This window comes from Mauremys reevesii, linkage group 1, assembly GCF_016161935.1.
Source record: "Mauremys reevesii isolate NIE-2019 linkage group 1, ASM1616193v1, whole genome shotgun sequence".
Taxonomy (NCBI): domain Eukaryota; kingdom Metazoa; phylum Chordata; order Testudines; family Geoemydidae; genus Mauremys; species Mauremys reevesii.
Window position 1 is genome coordinate 166,386,080 of NC_052623.1, and position 22,456 is coordinate 166,408,535.

The 22,456-nt window shown below is 38.1% G+C and overlaps 1 protein-coding gene across 3 annotated transcripts in view; it reads left to right on the top strand.

Annotated features, from left to right (window-relative positions):
- The window catches only part of RUNX1 (RUNX family transcription factor 1), a 229,720-nt gene that overhangs the window by 149,600 nt on the left and 57,664 nt on the right, over positions 1-22,456 (top strand). For all 3 annotated transcript variants that reach the window (XM_039482700.1, XM_039482719.1, XM_039482710.1), the window contains one exon: positions 18,778-18,882. In XM_039482700.1, coding sequence (XP_039338634.1) covers positions 18,778-18,882 — 105 coding nt within the window. The remainder of the gene's footprint in view (positions 1-18,777; positions 18,883-22,456) is intronic.

Here is a 22,456-nt window from a genome sequence, read left to right on the forward strand (position 1 = left end):
CTTAGGGACAATTTGAACACAAAATATGTCCAGCTTCGGCACTGGAAAATCCTGCAAGATCTGGCTTGTGCAGACTCTCACAGTACAGAAACTGAACACACATTTTTATTGTTTTACATAAACCAATCCTCATTATGCTTTACACTTCCTAACAGTGTTCTTGTTTAAAAGCATATCCAAAAGACAATCCTGATTGTGCCCTTAGTTACATGGTGCAAGCTCATTAGCTTCACTGAAATCAAGGTGATTTCATTGGTGTAACTAAGGGCTGAACATAGCCCCTACTTCAGATTATATTAATTTGTGAAAAGGGCCATAGCTTCAGCTGATGTAAATCAACATGACTCTATTGTCCAAAACAGTGGTTGATAACTCCACTCCTAAGAGACAATGAAACTTTCTATGGTAAGGATAAAGCTTGTCTGTGCAGGAGTCAATGTCCTGGGTGTGTGTGTGTGTGGGGGGGGGTTGCAGGATCCTTCCCCCCAGGCTCAGAACCATTCCAGACCTCCCCCATCTTCTGCTCCAAGTGCAACATGCACTTCCTTGACCTTGTTTTCTCTAACTTTAACCATATAGCAGCATGTGTGTATATGTATGTGGGGGGGAGGGGTATCTATATAGGTTTTTTACATATATATTTTACATATAAATTCCACCACAAAACACTCCACTGCACACACTTCTCCCCCTGGGGAGAGGAGGAGAGAACAAAGACATGGCAGATGTTAGTCACATTGCTTAATGTAGGGCACTGAGATACTACAGTGATGAGCATGGTATAAGAACCTGAATAGACTAGAATGGAAGACTTCACTGGCTGAGGATCTGGTCCTCTGTATCTCTTTGGTAACTTTTAATTCCAAGTAAGAATAAAAAGGCGTCATTGCTATATGTAACAACTGAGATTTGAAATTGATATAGAACATAATTCCACTCCCAAAAGATGCTAAAATCCATAAATTATAGTATTAGCACACACACAGTTCATTCATTAACACATAAACAGATGATACGGGGCCTGCTTCAATGGGAAAGACTCCCAATTGAATTCAGTGGGCTTTAGTTCAAGCCCATAATCATAGAAAACCCAAATTGTAAACAGCCATGTTTATATCACAAGATAATTTTATGAACTCATCTTACACTGTTCTCCTAACTCATGTAATTAGTCCCATGAACTGTTCATATGAATAGGGTCTGTTTGCCTGAGTAAGGATGGCTGGATCAGGCCCATAAGAGAAAAGCTGATGAAAATTTGAAAATACAGCCTTCCAGTTTTAGGGTAAGGCACTAAAAAAATACTTCATATTCAGTATGCTTTCATAAAGTGCTTACAAATATATTGTTCTTCCGTTAAGTTTTTATCCTAAAGTGAAGTCAAAACATAAGATTCGGCTGACTACATACAATATTGTCAGTTAAGGATAGTTCAGTGTTGTAAAATTTATAAATGAGAACTGACATTATCTGGTGCAGTCAAGTAGGTTAGTTTTACCAGTTGTTTTGAGATCTGTTGTCTCTTTGGAAACAGACAGAGCCCTTTATGGCTTATTGTTCTTCCCCACCTCCATTTTTATTCATCTGTGTACTCTCTGAGTGACCTAGTCTCCTTTTGATGTGTGTGTGCATAACTCCTATAAACATGAACGGTGTTATAAGCATACTTCAGGAGGATTGCATAGCTGGCCCATTCCTGTTCCTTGCAAAGCTTCATATTACAATGGGAGTGAGATCAGTCTTTTGACTGAGGAAGTTACGCTAATTATAGACAGCAGAATTTATTTGCTTTTGAAATGAAACTCGTATTTTGTAGATTTTTTTTCTTATATAAAATCCATGTACAATTTGAGAAAACCATACCCCCTGGAACAGATTTAAAGATGAGACATAAATTCAGAAAGCAAATACATTTTATGTGTAAAATATCCAACCAGGCCTGAAATGTCCTGTAACTTCATTAGCCTGATATTATTCAAACCTGGTTGTTTGGTTAGCTTCACAATCCAGTTGGGGGGGGGGGGGGAAACTGCAGTTGAAAATGTAACTTAGTAATGCCAAGGAAGGATAATAATAGGGTAATGCAGGGATAATTATATCCATTTACTGAAAACATAAGAGATGCTGTAATGTATAAAAGTATCAGTCATTAAACATGTTCATTTGTTATATTAAAGGTTCCACCTTTTCAGTAAATGGTATTTGCATTATGATTCAGAGATGAGTGTTTAGAAAACATTTTGAAGATTCAAATGAATAGCTGGCAAAGTGGTTGAGAAGCTAATAAAAATAGACTTGCAGTTTGGTTCCTGGCCATGCTAATGAAGCTAGAAATCACAACTGTGGTCTGTGTGATTTTTCAAGGTCAAAATTTGATAGCTGAGGGAGAACACTAATTGTCCAAAAGAAAAACCTTGTAGGGAAGATTTTTGTAACCATTAACTTTGCTAATACCTTTTGGTTGCTAATAACAATGATCATTTATATACAATTAGAAGTTTTATTTAAAAAAATACTGTGCTTGCTGTGATATCTTAGATAAAAAAAGTTATATGGGGACCTTGAATGCTACTAATCAGTCTTGGAGGCTTAATCTCATAAACTCCATTAGCTATTCAAATTTTGAGTGAATGACTAATATATGTTTTTGTTTACTCATATAACACTGAACTGTTTTCCAAAGGTGTGGCTTGTTTGCATTTGGGGGCATGATTTCTGATGTTATGTTCTGTTGCGTGTGCATAAAGCCTAAATAATAAGGTAGCTGCTGCATCAAAGCACATTGCTTCTTTTGATTCTTTAGTGTAGGAAAATCAAGTGAAACTCTGTTTGCTGTGTAATATTTGAGCTTGGGTAAATTCAGCTCCTAACAGTGGTAATGTGATGCCAATTATACATGAACTGCCATTGGAAGCTTGGGTCAGTTATGGTTATTGTGGATACCATTTGTGTGGTTTGAATTACTTGAAATCACTACTCTGATGTAACAAAGAAGGGCTTTACACTGTGACAATTCAAGTTCGTGCCTCACTTTCTCTTATGATATGTCAGTTATCATCGGAGGTGTAAACATCACCGTTAAAAACCTCACAGAAATGCTGACAATCCACTTCTCATTTTCAGAGAATAGAAAATAATCATTCTCACTAATTTTAACAATTACTCTTAATTCTGACCCTCAGCGGTGCTGTAAAAGGAACATGAGACATTAACTATAAATATAGGTAACTATAGCTGTTGTTTCATGAGTCCTTGTTTAAGACCATAGGTCAGATTCTCACCTATGTAAACTGACAATGCTCCATTGACTTTAATAGAATTACACTAGTTTACCCCACTTGAGGATCTGGGCCTGTGTGCACATTGATGCACAAGTGTGTGCCAAATAGTGGCTGAAAGATAATCAAATAACTGAGCTACATTTCGATGTTCATTTTACATTTAATAGTGAAGCAACAGGCCTGTATCACTATTACTGGGCATGCAGTGTGATCTTCATTATTTAAAAAAAAAACACTTGATTTTCTCGATACCAACACAGGAAGGTGAGAGTATCACAGATCTTCAGAAACACCAGGATGTTGTATTTAGGAGACTTGGCTTGCCCTCCAGTACAAAGCAGATTTGCATTGGAATTGGCTGATGTCCAGGATTACTATTCCTCACCCTCAGTTCAGAATGCCACTGGGAAAACCTGCCTGTCTGGCTTGTAGGCCTTAGTAAGTAATTTCTAAAAGAACAATGTAGTTTAAGACTTAAGAAACTTTAGGCTTCTCTGCCTGACAATCTGGTAAACATCTTCCTTTATTTTTTTTCTCCCAAATTTTCCCTTCATTCATTCATTTTTCAAATGTCATTATTCTGTACCAATGCAAAGTATGTAGCTATCTTAATATAGCTTATTATGATGAAATAAAGCTAACACGAAAAGCCAAATACCACACAGGAAGCTCATTGGCTAAAATTAAAAAGAAATAGTTATTTTAGAGAGGGAAAGTTTCAGGGTCTGGTGGACACTACATTGATTCCACATGGAATCATTTAGCCAAATAACTGTCTGCTTTGTAGGTGGTAACATTTTTTTCATGTTTTCTGGGTGAAAACTACTTTGAATGGATTAATATATTAGTAATTGATGTGAATGTATCTTGGTTTACCTGCAGAAGCTGTCAATCTTACCTTTAAACATTTTTCTGGAGTTTAATGATTATTATAACTAGTTTTATTGCAAGATCTTTTTTAATTGTTTTTTTTAAAGAAATAAAAATGAAATTTAAAAATTCAGCAATTGGCAGGGTCAGAACCACATGAATAATTTGGCAGATAAGAATATGCCATTTTTCATTTCTATGAAACATAAGAAAATGTAAGTCTGTGCCACTGGTTTTCACTTCACTAGCCTATATGAGAACACTTGGAGGATATTACAAGACATAATCAGAGATATTCATTTTAGGTCTCTTTCTTCAAGACATAAATTTGAGGAAGAAAGCTCAGTTTAAACTGGAATGTAGATGACAGAAATGTGCTAACAAGTTACTGGGCCAGATTCTGAGTTCATTTGGTTTTGACTTGCCTTCTAATGGCAGAATTTGACTCAGTCGGTGTAGCTTCATTTTCTGACATATTATTTAAGGGCATTTTTGTTAAACTTTGTTTTTACTAAAAGTTAAATTCATTTAAAATTATAATAGTATTCAGAGAGCAGACTGGAACTCAACAGAGTATAAAAAGCCGTAAAACATGTCTTAAGCCATTACCTGGGGCCTGATCCAAACTTGTTGACATTGATGGAAAGACTCCCATTGACTTCAGTTGGTTTTGTATCAGACCCTTAGATAACAATTAATTGGGGTTTTAAAATATGGGGAGGGGAGTCTCTTGAAACAGGAGGTTGCCTGAAAAGGATGGCCTCTTATATAGATTTCACTGTATTAGAATTGATCAGAGCAAAAGAGAAGAAAAGTAACATCAGTGTATTCGAAAAAGAAAAGTTTCAGTCTAAAAATAACATTGTTGTATAACATATGAAATTGTGATAAACAGCAAGATAGACAGACAGAGGTGATGGTTCAGGGGTTCAATAATAGGATACAAAGCCAGCACTATCTGTTGCTTGTGTTGTTCACAATCTGTGTATTAATAAAGAACTTCTGTTTCCGGATCTGTCAAGTTAGTATCATCCTCAATCACTAACTTTCTGAAGGGTGAAATTCATCCCTGTATGGAGGGCCAGCACACCACTGATGCTACAGAATGGGACTCTGCTGGAGGGGGAGGGGGAATTGTGACTGGAAGAAGCTGTGTTTCCCTGTGTGCTGTGGAAAGTGGTGCTGGAGGATAGTGTGGGGAGGAGCCTTAGGATATTTTGAGTGTGCCAATCCAGTGTCCCTAAGACTTGTTGCAAGTGGTGAAGGGGCTGTGGTCACTACTCCAGCCCATAGATTGTGGTCACCACAGCATACTGGACTGCAGATACAGACCCTGGGTTTGGGTTTGAGGGGGTAAATTTTGCCTCCTACTATTTGCATATTTCACCTGCATTAAATTTGATTATTCATGCTTTGTATGAGTAAAATGAATATCACCCTAAGGGGGGGGGTGTTTATTCACAAGGCTGTCTGCAGCTGTTTGTTAATATTATTGTAAACTGTTTGTTTTTTCAATTGGTTAAAACATTTTTTCTGGTTTTCTTGTTCTCTTTTTTTATTCGTAGAGAGCTACTCAAAAATCATTGACCTTTTAAGACTGGGAAAGTAAAAGTTGTTAGTAAAGAAATTATTAGAAAGCAGGACTCTGCAGGACAGGGACTGTCTTTAACTTTGTACAGCATCTAGCATGTTCTTAGTGCTTAACAAATATGTATTATGAATGATACTATGCCATGTGAGTAAGATATGTAAGCACAGAGATGAAATACAATATAAGCAAGTTTCAGCTCATCATTTCAAGTAGGATTGAAGTATTCTTTTAGATTTCTCTGTAAAATTAAGTGTCATGGCAAAATCTGACATGAAAACTCCCTGCATTTATATAATGTATCATAGATCTTGCAAATCAAATAGTGGTGATCCATCAGTGTGGGGAAAGATAGGCAAATTATATCAATTAATAACACAGTCCTTTAGACAAAGTCACTTTCTTGGTGCAAGCTTTCATTGGAAACTTAGTAGGAAGAGGGGAGAAGAATTCTTTATAAAACTGTACAACCAAAACTGACTTATGTTTGCATTGAATATATAACTGTAGACATTTCTGTATGAATTGCTAATTGTTAAGGAAGGATACGATACAGTTCAGTGAGGATATTTGAATTGAAAACATCATGTGGTCTGGAGGGTTCAGCATGACTCCTGCTATCTTTGCCAGCTGACAGACATTCTATTGGGTTACTTAAATTTGGTCTGGGCAGAAGAAGTTTCAATCAGAAAGTGTCAATAGGAGAAAAATAATGGTAGAGTGATTTTTAGAGCTTCCTGTCTCCGGGAGCATTATGGTTGTAAACAGCGATCATGCCAACTGCTGAACTACTGGCCTAGTTCCAATAACAATAAATCTACTTTTTGGTTGCACGAAGCCATGCTTGAACATTTTGTTTTAAACTTCAGATGATGATGATGATGATGAGATAGCGTGTTGTTCTCTGAGAGTTTTCTTATTTTGTACGATTGTAAAAGAAGTTCATCTTAGTAGGATACTGTTTATGGAAAACAAAGTATCTCACTGAAAGAAGAGGTTACATTGTTTCAAGAAATCTGTTTTCCTTTAAGCATTTTTTGTTTTGTGTTTGGTTTGGTTTGCTTTTCTTTCTTGTGTGCCCTCTTTTAGACATCTTCTCAAGCAAAACTGTCTGGAAAAAAAAGTCACCAAGAACAGCTGCTAATTTGTAGTCAAAATAAAATCATTCAGAGAAAAATAATTAGTGCTCTGGCCTCAGGGCACTTTAATGAACTTCAAATGACTACTCTAAAGTGTGCAGCTCTCATCAACTCTCTTGTACTTAACAAAAGAATTGAGGGTGTTCTAAATCAGTGGTGCACAACTGTTGACATACGGAGGGCCATGATAATATAATGTGCATATAAATTTACATAAGCTTCCAGCAATTTGGGGTCAGTTGTCCCCTCAGATAGCATTTAGAGTACATTGGGTGGGGGGAGAGATTTTGTTTGATCTTAAATCTTTTGCTTCTCTTTTCTCCCTTTTTTAATCCCTTTTCTCTCTTTTTGACTACGACTTTCCTTCTCAGACCATTTATCTTTCCCTTTTGTTCTCTGTCTCTTTAACTAAAGTCTCTCCTCTTTTTCTGTGTTCTCCATCTCACTTTTTCTCTTATTCCTGCTCCTCTATTACTCTATTACTATCCCCCTCCATTTCTTGTCATAGAGCCACTGAGTGAAATTCTGACCCCATTGTAATCAATGGGAGTTCTGTCATTGACTCCAGTGGGCCTGGGTTTTACCCATTGCCTTCAGGGTGCCTCTTCCCAGGCCAATTGTAGCCTGAAGCTCAGCTCTGCTTTCTTATGCTACCAGCTTCAGACACTTTGTGCCTGATTCTCCTTTACACTAAAGCTGCTTTACCCTGCTAAGGTGATATAAATAATTGTTATTTAATGTTTAGATTGTGGTAAAACCTAAAGGCGGCAAGCAGGTTGGGCCCCACTGTGCTAGGCAAAATGGCTTTTATGTCAATGAAAATAAGGCCCTCTAGTTTTTAGCCTCACCCGGTCAACCAGCAGTAGTACTTCTGCTCCCTCCTTCTGGGCAAGGGGTTGCTTCTAATACTATGCAAGGAAGGGGGAAGGAATTGGGTGGCAGGAGTGGGTGTAGAAGGAGCTCCTGGAGGCCTACAAGGGGAAAGTGGGGAGGAGCAGCTACTGGAAGGAAGGAATGAAGCTACTAGAGCTCTGCAGGGAAGTGCATGCAGTGAGTTTCCTGAAGTGCGGTGAGAAGCTGCAGGAAACACATTGATAGGTGGCCATATATAATTGACAGGCTGAAGGTTACGCACCACAGCTCTAAAAGCTAACATAGTAATGTCCATGCTTTGAAGTCTTATTGAAGACTTAGCTACATTAGAAAGTCCCTTTTAGGAACTTTCTATTTGTGGGAGGTGCCAGGTGTTCATACAGAAATCTATCTATATCAGTGGTTCTTGGACATCCATTAATACAAGTTACCCCAAGTTGTGTATCAGTGGGTGTTACATCAGTGTAATGCCAGTGTAGATGCGTCCTACTCGCACGATAAATGAGTCATTGCAAACAGTCCTCCCAGCTGGGAACTAATTGACAAAATACTAAGATCTTTCAGTGTCTGTCTGAACAGGTGGCTGAACTGGGATTTGTCCAAAGTGAAAACCAGTGCAGACAAAAGGGCAAGAAGCCAAAACAAAATCAGTAAGGATTACAGCAGGTGAATCAATAGCTGGTACTCTTTAAGCTATTACACAATAAGCAACCCAGGCTGAGAATAGGCCATACTGAGATGTGGAAAATGCCATCCTTTACATGGAAAAATTGAGGTTTTTCCAAACATGATTCTGAAAGAGAGGCAATATTTAGGCTTGGCAGAATTCAATTCTTTGGGGTTTTTTAAATATAATTTTAATAGATCGTATCAATGTTTATTTTTAATCACTTTTAAAGATCTGCATCCATTTAAATTTTTTAAGTAGTGGGAAATTATGGGGGAGGGCCAGACAATTATTTAATGGCAGTAGACGTTGCAATTCAAAAAGTTAAAGCTTTATAGACTGTTAATGCAAATTGTCAATGCAAATTGTCAACGTCATGGGTCAAAATATAAAAAGTCAATATCCTTAAATCAACAAATGGTACTTCTTTTTACTATTCATTTGCTAGTCCATTTGTAACCAGCCTAATTCAAAATCCAGCCTAAGTCTAATGAGTTCTCCAGCAGCATTTTTTGTACTTTGTTTAGCTGTATATTTTGATTATTATAGATGGAATTTTTTATCTGTTTGCATGTGTACAGTGAAATCAACATTTACCGGTATTCCCCAATAAAAATCTAATCTTTCCAAGTCTAGCAATATTCTAGCATGTACAGGGCTGGGAGACAGGAATTCCTGAGTTCTAATTCTACCACTGCTATTGACTTGTTCTGTGACCTTGGGCAAATCACTTAACCTTTTAGTGTGAGTCTCATCACTTCTAAAATGGGAGTGATAATTTCTACCTGCAGATGTGTTGTAACAACACATTAACATTTTGAAATTATGAAGTGTTACAGAAGGTTTAAATACTATTATTAGAATTAATGATCCCAAGGTATTTTTGCAAGGATAAGGCCACATTGTAATTTTATTCTGCCTCCCTGAGTTCTCCTCTCCATTTCATTTTTCTACAGTGGGTTTCCCCCCCTCTATACTGTTGTGTAGCATCACTGCACTCTGCTAAACAGCTGCTGCATTCCACCCCAGAGATGGCTGCATTTCATTGGTGGACTACGTGACTTCAGGATATTTGTAAAGTACTGGGGGGCTCTTTTGCAGTGAAAGGGTGTATGTAAATGTAAAACATTATGATGGATGAGTCTAAATAAGCAGCACTTCTGCGTATGTAGGTGGCCATAACTCAAAAGGACCAAGCCAGTATCTTGAGCAGTAAATTAGCTACCGAATGGCAGAAATGAAGTGCTATATGTCAGGCTGATCTTCGTGGGAAAAAAAATCACTCTTCTGTAATTCAACCCTCCCAACCCCTTTTACAAACATTAGTAACATGCAAATATTTATGAAGTCCACATATGCCTTTCAGTGCTCAATAATATTTTTGAAATAAACATCACATTTTAGCAATAAAGCTGTATAATCCCTTTGTACTGCCACTGTGCCACGCAAGTTGGGCACCAAACAGCATCTCATTCTTCCTGTACTGTAATTATTGTCTCCACCCATGGTCCTAAGAATTTTATAGAGGCGCTGCAGCAGCTCTACTTACAGTTCAAGGCTGCTTGGCTTCTCCATTAAGAGCTCTTTTTTCAGTCTTTTAATCAAATGCTTTAATTCACGCGGAAAACTTGATCTGCAGACCTCCCGCCTAACAAAGCATTCCCATACAACATTCCCTATAAAGTGGATCTGCTGTTTCTTAGGGCAGGATGAAATATATTTCTTTTTTTTTTTTTTTTCTAGTTTCCAACATCATTCTTCCTTCCAACTTACACTACACTACACTATACTACACCACACTGCTGGAATGTTTAAAAGTTGAAACACATAAAATTAAAGATGTTAATGTACAAATATACGCAGCTGGCCAAGTTCCTGCAGTTACCCCCAATAAACTATGACCTATGAACTTGACCAATGCCATGATATCATCTCCAGATATATTGATTTTTTTGTGGGGGAGAGTACTGCTGATGTTGATGTAATCTCCATAGGTAATCAGTGATTCAATGTAAGATAATTATTCTACTATCACCGTGTTCTCAGAGACCTCCCTCTTGCTTCCCTGGTCCCAGATCTGTAGACCTCATGCATAATCTCCTCCCTTTTGCTTCGTTACTTCGTGTTACACTTCTTTCCTCCCACTGCCTCCTGCCTGATAAGTGGCTGTGGACTTTATCCAGCTAGCATAACTAAGGATGTTAGTATGCAGACAAATCAAGAGGGAAGACATGTATCAGGAAGTAACTGAGCAAAAGGGAGGAGATTATGTATGAGGCCTATGGGTCTGAATCCAGGATGGCAGGAGGGAGGTTTCTGAGATCATGGTGATAGTAGAGCCAGCCGGGGTCTACTAACAACCACCATTTGGTATCTAGACAAGTGCGGAAATCGTGCATTGGTCATGTAGAGACCAATTGATTTAGTCAATTCACTTGTCCTGTTCCAAAATTCATAAAATATAAGCAAGATTTACATTTTTTAAAAATCAGAACGAAATTAAGCTCTATGGAATTCACATTTATTTAAAACATCAATATTTAAAAACTGATAAGTGAATAATCTCAATTATTAAGTGGGAAAAGGGTTATCAAGTCTCTGCCAGGCAAACAATGGAACAGCAGCACCATCTGCACTGTGACACACATTCTCAGAATGGCAGGGAAAACTTGGGCATAGGGACTCCCCGAGCAGTGAAGGAGAAGGGTGGCATCATGCTAGTGCCTGAGACTGGGAAGTGAAACTGACCATCAATGCAGAAATGAAACTGACTCTACATAAAACACTGTCACATGAAAAAGTAAACAACTGAAAAATATATAGAGAGAAAATCTGTCACTGTTCATAATCAGAGGGCCCAGTCGTGCAGCTCTTACTCACATGAGTAATCCTTATTCTTGTCAGCAAGGATTGCTCTTCCAAGAATTGCAGGATCAAACCTAAGGCAATAGTTGTTACAGTAATACATAAAAAAGTGTTCAGACAGAAATTTGATATTTGAGTTCACCATGTCCCATTTATTGTCTGTATGCTAGCATCCTCAGTTATGCTAGTTGGAATGTGTACTGCTCAGGGATACTAGTCTACTTCTTTCTGAAGAAAAGAGGAGGCATTCACATACTAGGACAGATTATCAACTCTGCTTCTGCAGGCAGGGCAAAGGGTAAAAACAAAATATCAATTTTAACTGGCTACCTGGGGATTTGCCAGTGTAAGAGGATTCCTCAGGTAGTGTATAGCTGTGGTAGCACCGGGGGCATGGCTGATGCTGTGGCCAGAGCACTGTTGTACACCAGCAATACCTGTCTGCCAGAATAGCCCCAGGGAGCGTGGAGAGCCAGGCATATTTTTAGACCTTTGTGTCTGCTCTAAGTTGTCCTGGGGGCTGAACCAGCTTCTGACTGGCCCCAAGATCTGGATCTATTCGTTTTAATATTTTATGTCAAAATTGTGCATTTAAAAAAAATTCTTTGTAGAGGGATGGCTTTCTTAAAACATAGGATTAATGAAAATCCTCACCATATGTGTAATGTTTTTTAAGGTAGATTGGATTCTAGGACCCAAAAAAGGTTGATATCACTTAATTTCACTTTTGGAATTCAGTGACTTAATATACACACCATGCTTCTAATAGAGTGAGGTAAACACACCTATTTATGATTCACAAAATAATAAAGTGAAGATTGTTTCAATCCAAATACACCCTCTCCCTGCCACCACACATATTCTGAAAAATGTTGAGAAACTCCATCTAATTCAACATGCAGGAAAATTATGAAAGGTATAAATTCCACTTGAGGAGACAAAGCCACACTAGCTCTGAGCTAGCATACTAAAATAAGGGGTGTAGCTGCAGTGGTGCGATGAGCTAGCCCCCACAAGTACATTCCCATGTGAGACCCGGGTGCATACTCAGGGCAGCTAGCCCCTATCACTACTTGAGCTGCACTATATTTTTAGCCTCCTAACTTGATCAGAACTAGCATGGGTCTGACTCTGTAAACTGGAATCTACACCTTCCAGCTCCAGAGTTATGGAGTGCTGCAGGGAACAGAAATGAAAGCAAAGAGTGGAAGCCAGTAGCTGAGTTGCACCCAAATTACTAGTGTCTGTGTTGCTGAGCCATTAGTATTCAGATGATTCAGAATCTTATCACACAGTGGATTAAATTTGGTGGTTCTTATTTGGGGCAGCAAAGGAAGGGCAGTATTTGGCCCTATGGGTGAAATCCTGACCCTACTGAAGTCAATAGCAAAACATCTATTAATTTAATTGGGGACAGGATTTTACCTTATACGGGTAAATGTAGAAGTAAGAACTTTGTGCAATGAGACACTTGGAACTATCCAGTAGAAATGTTGCAGAATATAGCCATAAGGTTAAGTTGATGGGATCACTTGGCTGGAAGGGTGCAACAGCTGCATCTCCAAAATCCCACATTTCACACACACAGGCCTCTATTTTCATGTGAAAAAAGAACTGGCCTGTTGTACATGCAACTACCTGTTTGTGCACACAGTTATTTGGTTTCTAGGTGGAAATAATCATTTGTACACTGTTTTGCAGGCATACCCATTGTGCTCTCGTTGTCAAATTTGGCTTATAGTGCAGTGGTCACCATTAAAAATTCTGTATTTGACAACAGGTACTACATAGTAGTATATGAAGTTACTGTAGTTTCTCTTGTGCTTGAAATAATAGCTGTCTGTGGCATCTATGTGATAATGGTTAACAAAAGTTAACTCTTTAATATCTTCTACTTTAACTATAATTGTTCTCCTATGAGATGCCCACTGAATGAAATGCCATTGGCAAAGTTGTGTCCTTAATTGTCTGAACCTGCCACTGAAGACAACAGGAACAAGACAGACATCTGAGGACAGAATTTTACCTTGTTTAGTTTTTTCTAGACTGTCACACAATTAGGTGAAGCATTTAAAAAAACAAACCATGCACTAAGCAACAGATACTAAGGGTCAGTTCTACTACTCTGACTCATCCCATCAATTTCAATGAGATTATTCAAGTAGCAAGCTATTACTCAATCAAGAGTAACAAAATGTTTCCCTAATGTATAGTTGTTAATGTTGTGTGTGTGTGCGCGTGCACGCATGTTCGTATGTGTGTATATATTGCATGTACATACAGCCACACACATTATAAAAAAAAATAGTAGACATCTTTACATTGGCACTTTGGCAGATACCTAGGGAAGTGTCATGAGACGTTTGAAAGATATATAGCAATAATCATTTAGCACAGTTTAATAAAATCAGATGAACACGTAAGTATGAAAAAGTAGTAGCAGAAACTATTGTACCATAATTTCTCTTACTACAATGTGGAAACCTCTCTCAGACATCATGGAATTAGCCATAATATCATCTGTGTTGTAGTGTGTATTTTTGCATTACATTTCATATTTTTCCATCCATATTGCTTGGCCTTGTCAGCACAAACATTCTTGGCTCCTTTCCCATTTTTGCTTCTTTTCCAGTTTGTTAAAATAATGCATTATAATTACTTAAGAAAACCAATAATATTCTATGACAAAAGAAATCCTAAGGCAGCATATAGCTATTGTAACCATATCATCAGCTTCTCTTCCTTTTTTTCCCTTCCACACCTTATTGGTCCAGTCCTGAAGCTTTTACTACATTTTTGTCCAATCCTCATTCAGACACTCCCTCCCCACCCCATGGATTGAGCTGGGAGTTTTGCCTGAGAAAAGACTGAATCAAAACGGAATGGGGCACTTATAATATGGTCTGTAATCTCTAAAGTTCTTCTCTCATCTCCCCCACTTATTTCTCTTCCACAACCACAACACACATGAGAAGACAGAAAACCATCCTTTAATAACATCTGGTGAGCCCTGCTGGCCACATGTCTTCTGTGCTACTTTCTGTTTGCCATTCTCTGTAGTTTGCCTAGGTGTGCTGCTTTGCATCCACACACATTCTAAAAAATGCCTCCCATGCATAGAGCCATCTCATTCTTTTAATTACATCTCTCAGGGATGACTAATGCAATATACAAAACCTCTTTGCATGTTACTAGGTTGTTGTCTGGGATTCGCTATTTTCCCACCTTGACTTCATTCCCTCTCAAAAGCTGCAAAGGCCCCAGATTACAGCAAACCCCTCTCCAGCTGAAGAGGATGGAATGCAGCTCCCTGAAGAGCCCTTCAACACTATGTCAAGCATCATCCAGAAGGTGCACAGGGAGGGCACTTTAAGTGTCTCACTTTTCCCTGGTTCTCACTGCATTTCCAGTCCCTGTCAGACTGGAAATGACTGAGCGCAGGACACAAGTATAGATGCCTGTCTGGCAGAGCAGTGCACTATCACTGGACCATCAAGCTATGATTTTTAGAAGATTTTTTAAATCTATCTTTTCCTTTAACATTTTAATCACCAGTGGCTCTAGAGAGCATTCCTGTGTAGTTTCTAATGCAGCCATCAACGAAGTATCTAGGCACCGTATACAAAATTAAGTGTTACTTATTGCCTGTCCAGAAATACAACTAGTTCTCTTCCCTGTGTTAAATTGTTTTTTCAAGTGAATCATGGTGGGGATCTTGCAGGAGAAACATTGCTAGGCTGTTGTGCTACCCTAATACTGGGGACAGATCTGATTGACTGAAACAGTGAATCTTGTACTGTACCTTTAAAGATGCAAGACTTGGGCTTATCTTGTTGTTGCTGGGAGTATATTCCAAAGCCAAGGGCCCTCTGTTGAAAAAGCCCCAGGCTCCTGAAAGTTTTATCCTTGGGACCAAGAGCTGCTGCATCCTTGATGTTAGGAGCTGCCATGGATAATTACAGAGGAAGTGGCAGTCTCTAAATCTTGCTCATTAGCAGTATTAAAGAAAGGGGGTTGGAGGGAGGGCTCACTCAGCGGTTTGGGCATTGGCCTGCTAAACCCAGGGTTGTAAATTCAATCCTTGAGGGGGCCATTTAGGGAACTGGGGTAAAAAAAAATCTGCCTGGGGATTAGTCCTGCTTTGAGCAAGGGGTTGGACTAGATGACCACCTGCATTCCCTTCCAACCCTGAAATTCTATGACCTCATATGAGATCATTTCACTATTCTCACCCAATACGCCTACATATGCACAGTAATTTCCCATTTTAATTACCACATATTGTGTGTGCATGATCTCTAGTCCATTTGTGCATAGTCTTTCCATTTGTGCTTTGTGTATGGTTTAAAACAGGGGTCTCATCTCTTCCCATTAGCTAACAAAGTGCTGTGTACTGGGGAAATCTGACTGTCATTTATCAAGAAACTAATCTGATATTACTTTTGAACCAAAATTTAATAACCAGTTTTGACAGATCACGTGTGTTTGTATACATCTCTGTGTATAATAGGCACATGTGTATCTAGGAAAAAATGAGATCACAGATTTAGGCTGCATGCTAATGCACAGATTGAAGGGGAAAGTTTGGGTGTGCATTCATCCTATGATCTCTATGCACATGTATTAACTATATGTCTGATTAATTCACGTAAAATTAGGTTGGATACATTTCTAGTTAATTTTACCTGAATCAACCAGACATATAGTTATTACATGTGTAATGAGTAAACTAAATGCAAATTAAACAAAATGGCCAGAAGACTACTTAGGCATATGGTTATGTAGTCCTGTGGTTAACCAACATGTGGTTAATGAGTAGACTTCTATAAACAGTAAAAGGTAAGCGGAGTGTCTTCCTGCTTTTGCCAAATTGTGTCACAACAGGCACTATCATTTTGAAATCTAATAAGTTTTGAAGAATATCTTTAAAGCAGTTATAAATATTGCACTTGGCCCTGATTCTCTATGATAATTTTTTTAAATTTTACAATCACATTTAACCATTAAAAATATTTTTCTCGCTCCTTGTGCTGTGTGAAAATCCTACAGAAACAACAGGGGAACTGATTGAGTGTGTTAGGGAAACAGTGAAAATGCCCCATTAAGTGCTATCAAATGTCCCAAGTAAATAAACTAGAAATATTGTAGCTAGAAATAGATTAATAAATAGAAAAGTATTATTTGTCTCTAATCTCTTTCAGTTATAGGCATTTTAGGTGCTATTTATAATAACAGTACATAAAATATTTTCTTAAAGAAGCAGGATATGTTTTTGGCTCGATTATGTCCCTTTAATATTAGTTAAAATCTCATGTTTTGGGTGTTAATTTTCTTGGGGAGTTTTTAATAGTAGTTATTTTTGATCCTTCATAGAAAAGTCTGAGTATTGGCAACATAATTGTTATGATCTGTCATACAAGTTGGTGTTTAGAAAATGTCGAAAACACATTGGCTGAGTGGACCCAAGCCAGGGGTCAACGGTCTTGAGGCATGGATCAAAGGTGGCCTTTATGCCACCTTTACAGCTCCTCCAGATACCTGGTGCTACTTTTCAGCAGAGGTTGGAAGGGTATTAGGAAGGCACAGGACTGGTATGCAGAAGAATTGAGTTTTAATTCCCGACTGAGATACAGACTTGTGTGGCATTGGCTGAGACACTTAGGGCTTGTAGCAATGTACACTAGAGGGGTGCAAATTCTAAAGCACATCAACACACTGTGCACTAACTGGCCATGTAGACCCTGCTGGTGTGCACTGAAAGTTCCCTAGGGCACATTAATGTACTACTGTTTGGAAAGGAACTACATTAGCATGCAGTAGGGAACTTTTAGTGCACGTCAGCAGGATCTACATGGGCCAGTTAGTGCACAACACATTGGTGTGCTCTAGAATTCACACCCCTGTAGCGCGCATTGCTGCACTGTGTAAACAAGCCCTTATTTAACCTGTGCTTTACTGCTCCATCCTAATTCACAGGGACATTGTGAGGACAGAAACCATTAATGATTATGAAGTGCTCAGATATTAGTGCTGAGGGCTATACCGATACCTAGATAAGAACTGAATTCAGATACTATTGAAAGTGAAACTGTCTTATTCTCATCACACGTGGATGTATACCTACATCTAGGTAAACAAAGCAAACTATAACAATGGGAAGCTTTCATCAGAAGAACCCTGAGACTTGGTTGACAGGAATGTTGGAGACCAGTAATGAGGTGCTTTCTGTAGAGGTGTGTGGGAAAGTTTGTACAACACATGCCTATGCAAGTATAACTTCAATTATCTGAAACTCCCCATTGTCAAAATTAGGGCCGTGTTTTTTGAAAATTCTATGATTATCCATGTCCCCCATGACATTCAGATAACTCTACTAAAATTGGCTACAGGTAGTGCTGTCAGCCTTTTATTTCTGTAAATGCCAAAGTAATAATTAATATTTATACAGTGCTTTACATGGTCAATATGCCACACATTCAATAACTAAATAATCTGAAGGACACTAGGCAAGTAGGAGTAGTAGTTTACAAATGAGAGTAAAAGGAGTTTGCACCAAAACAGAAGCAGAAATATTTAAATACATTATAATCATGAGGGCCTATATCATAATTTCTTATCTCCATTTGTACCACCAAACGACTAATTTTCAAAACTCAGAACTATGGCATGCACATACTATATCTGAAAAGTCTTCCCTTTGAATTATAATGAAACCCATCATAATATCTTAGCAAAACTTTTCATAGAAAGCCAGGAAGCAAGTTTTTACCCACAAAGGGATAAAATAAAAAAAGCTGAGTTTGTATAAAATATTCTTGTCCAGGTTTAAAACAAGGGGGAGGAAGTGGAGGAAATCCAGAACAATCAGATCTCTGTTATGTCTTCATGGAACTCTTTAATTCCCTTCAGACAAACTATAGAGATCATTTTTATCTTGTCTCTATAATTTCTTGGAGCTATGGTAGTAGATTTCTCTGTATTTTAAAGGATTCCTCTTTATTCTGTAGAACTGATGAAACACTAGCTTGAACCATCTACCATGGGATTATCAACGCTTTCTAGAGAACTTGAACATCCCTTTGATTTAATGGGAATTGTGTGTTCAGATTTCTTAGGCAGCTTTGGAACTCAGCCATAATTTATAGGGTTCTGTGAACTAACACCCTTAACAAACATAGATAATTTGTAAGTGGTAGTGTGGATAATTTAAAATATAACTGTCCAGCTGTAAACTGTATTTTACAAAGTATAAATAACATTAAATGTAAATCAATTCGTTATACATGCTTGGAGCAGTAGCCATGTATGAAATATACACAGCCTTGGATTGCCCTGAAGTGCATGTGAAATGCTGCACTGTATGGGCACATATATAATATATAGAGAGTAAAATATGATGTGTTTTCGAGCTGTTGAAAACGACAGATACAAATTCTCTCAGTGCATGTTGTATTGTAATTATCAGTAAGAGAGTAATGTGCTTTCCTGTTGCAGGGAAGAGCTTCACCCTAACCATCACAGTCTTTACAAATCCTCCGCAAGTAGCCACGTATCACAGAGCCATCAAGATAACGGTGGATGGACCTCGAGAACCCAGAAGTAAGTGATCTGGCAACAATGTTAATGCAGGTGTGAGATTCCATATTAGAACAGGGGTTCATCACCTGTCAAATTAAATGCAGCAAAATACAAGATTCATTGGGAGCAATAGATGTACTTTGAGCTAAGGCTATCCACTAATGATTTTAAATATGCCTCTCTAGAGCTTAGTTCTGCACGAGTGTGTTCTGTTGTTCAAAAAAGTATTTGAAGTGCTCTGCACTTGAAGGCAACAAACTCAGGTATGATTTGTATAGTACATAAGACCGAAGGGATATTGAGTAAAAAGAGGACAGAATGTACATTATGCAGCATTTCCTGGTCACATTGACTTTCAGATGGTCAAAAGATTTTTAACTTTAGAACCCAAGATGCCATTAGTCTAACTTTTCAAAGTTGGCAGACAACAGCAAAAAAAAATTAAAAAAATCAGGAAGATGACAACCGCTGTTCTTGTATATAGTTTATTGTGCCTCATGCTGGTTTATAACTTAGGAAAACTGTATTATTGTTAAAAACAGCCCTTCAAACAGACAGATGGAATTTACTCCACTGGGGCACACATTTTCACAGACAGTCGTTTTTGCCAAAAAATTTTAAAGCATTAAGTATGACTAGAAGATGAAAGATTTGATGTCTGTAGGGACAAATCCACAAATTTCACACAAGTACAGTTTTTGGAAAAAACAGATGTACAGTCATCAGATGCTTGTGCAACATGTGCTCTGCTTATTACCATGGGCAATAATTAACCTCAGTCACGAACCTTCATGTAGAATTTTCATATTTTTTATCAAAATGCCCTGATGTAAATTGAGGTTTGTGGTTTCCTTCTTTTGTTCCCTCTGCACATTTGGCATAGGTTCTAACTGTTGCTTAAGAGAAGTCATCCCAGGAGAGGGGAACAGAAAGAACCGAACACCCACTAGGGGGTGATCCTTGTAAGCCAGGGTTATTTACTGTGTGTTGGAAGAACATTGAGGTTCAAATGGATAAATATAGTAGGTTAGAAAACTCTCAGGCTTTCAGCTGCCTTTTATTCTTAATAGTTGCCTGCAATTATGGACTAGATCCTCAGCAGGTGTAAATCAGCATTTGCAGCTAGACTAATGTATTGAAGATTAGGTCACTGGGTTTTTAGGTTTTGAGACCAGCCTTTGAAACACAGAGGATCTTTTCTTTTTTGTGTGGTGCTGATGTTTTGTTTTGTTTTTTTGAATTGGTGTATACATGGTTCCTGAGAAATATCTGTAGAAAACCACCAACTGTGCATGCAAAACAGGTATTTGTATATGCAAATACCAGATCTGCATGCACAGTCACCTGGCTATGTTCAGATTTTACAGCCATCAAGTCGGCCTTGGGTTTTTTGAATATGTGTCTGATAGAGTTCTAAGAAACAATATCATTCTGCTGATCTACCTGCTGGTTTAGATCAATTGCTCAGTTGGTATAATAGTTAATATTTAATAAGGTTTTATATTTAAGGGAGGAAGTAAAGAAATCATCCCTACTGAAGCTTACATATGTATCTTCACAACTCAAACACATGTAAAAGCCTTTTTGTATGCAATTTCAATTTGTCATAGGGAAGTCAAACATATAAGATGAGTAATACGAACAAGGAAGTTTTATGCACATAGTACTAAAGGGTCAAATTTTGTTTTGATAGAGACACATAACTCCCATTATTGCCAGATAATCTGTTGTATATAAAAGAACAGAACATTTGCTACTAAATACTATAGTTTGATATCCAATCAAGAGTTTCTTGAATTGCAGCAACTGTTACATATATTTGATATCTGCAATACTCTTTAGATAGATGACTAAAATGCAGCAAACTGTTTGACTATATGGGCCTAATCCAGCCCCAGTCAATGCAGTGAAGAGATGCTACCCAGAGCACACGTTATAACAGGCTTATGGGTAAACCTCAGTTTTCCTAAACTGTGTCATGTCACCTGATTTTTATTAATTAGGCTGAAAATTCCCTCCACTGTCTAATTCTATTCAGTGTCTCTCATAACATTCAGACAATTGAGGCAGTACTGAACCATACCTTATTTTTCTATACTCTCTCTCACTCTTTGTGTTTATGGCACTTTGGATTTGTTGAATCAATTAGATCAAATGCAGTCATCTGTACAAAAATAGCTTGTATTACTGCTATCTACATAAACATATTTTAACAGGTTCTTTGTAGTACACGCCATGTGTTGCAGGGATTGAAAATCACACTGTTCCAAGGTCAGGGCTTTGCTATGTTCAGACCTGGACCAGTATCAAAAGAAGCACTGCTGGACTGAGGGGATCATGAAAGATGTAAGTTCCAGTATCTTGAGGCCTGCCATGCTTAAAAATAAATAGTTCACAATCAGGTTGCAACTTAAAAAGGAAACAATAGTTCAAAACTTTATTGACACAAGTAAAATTATATACATGCATAAGTGTCTGCGGGATCAGGACATAGCTAACTGCCTCATGAGCACGCCCTTCCCCAGGGTCCCTCAGATATGCCCATTTTCCTTTACACTTTTTTTTCAAACTCTGTACACTTGCAGGTAACATGGGAGGCATATCAGTGCCCATTCTGGAGGCTTGTCCCTGGTGCTTAGCCTTACATATGCTCATACATAGCCTAAGGTTGCATTTTCATTGACGTGCAAATAGCCTTGCCCAATGTGCTATACCTATTGCAAGGATTTGCTGAATTGGGGCCTAAATAAAAATGTTTGGGGAAGGGGGTTATATTTTTATCGGAAATCTTTAGAGTCATGGTACTGTTTCTGGTCGTCTTAAGGGATGGACTTTTTTTTATTTGTTTTGTATGTTGTAAAAACCTATTTTTACGACATTTAAATTGAGGGTCAAATTTGACTTGAGAGTGTCTCTTATCTCTAACTCTAGTGGCTTGTGATATATTGGCTGCAAACATCAAGTTGAAATTTAAGGGGGGAATAAAACCCAAGATGGTAATCAAAATAATACGATTTTAAGGTGCAGTATCTCGCATCCTGCCAGGGCTAGAAACACTTGGGCAGGCACACTACTAAGAGTGCTTTCAAGACCAGTAATCTCTCCCAAGCATTGGTCTTGTACCCAAGGATCAGACAGAAAAATGTCAATTCTCATATTTTACTTTTCACAATAGCAGGCTGACACCTCTGCTGGGGCAGACTTAAGGTAGTAATCCTAATACAAAATTTTAATTGTTCTGGTTACCAATGAGTATTAACCCTAAATATTTGAAAACATGAGGAACTTGTTATGGTCTTTTCTTTTCTTTTTTTCACCTGCCTTCAGAATTACAAGAATGCAAAATCAGCCTTATAATGGGGCTGTGGTTGCAACATTAACTTTGGAAAGGTTATCCCCTTTTCACAATAAATCAACTCACACCTGCACAGTTGATCCTTGAACCCCGATCCTTCAGGACTAAAACTACAAGCCTCTACCACTTGAGCCAAAGGAATACCTCTATGAGCTACTTCTTATATAAATACCTTGATGGTCTTTCTAAGATCTTGTCTATGCTTGCAGCAGCGCACAGAGTATATGTAGTTACATGTCA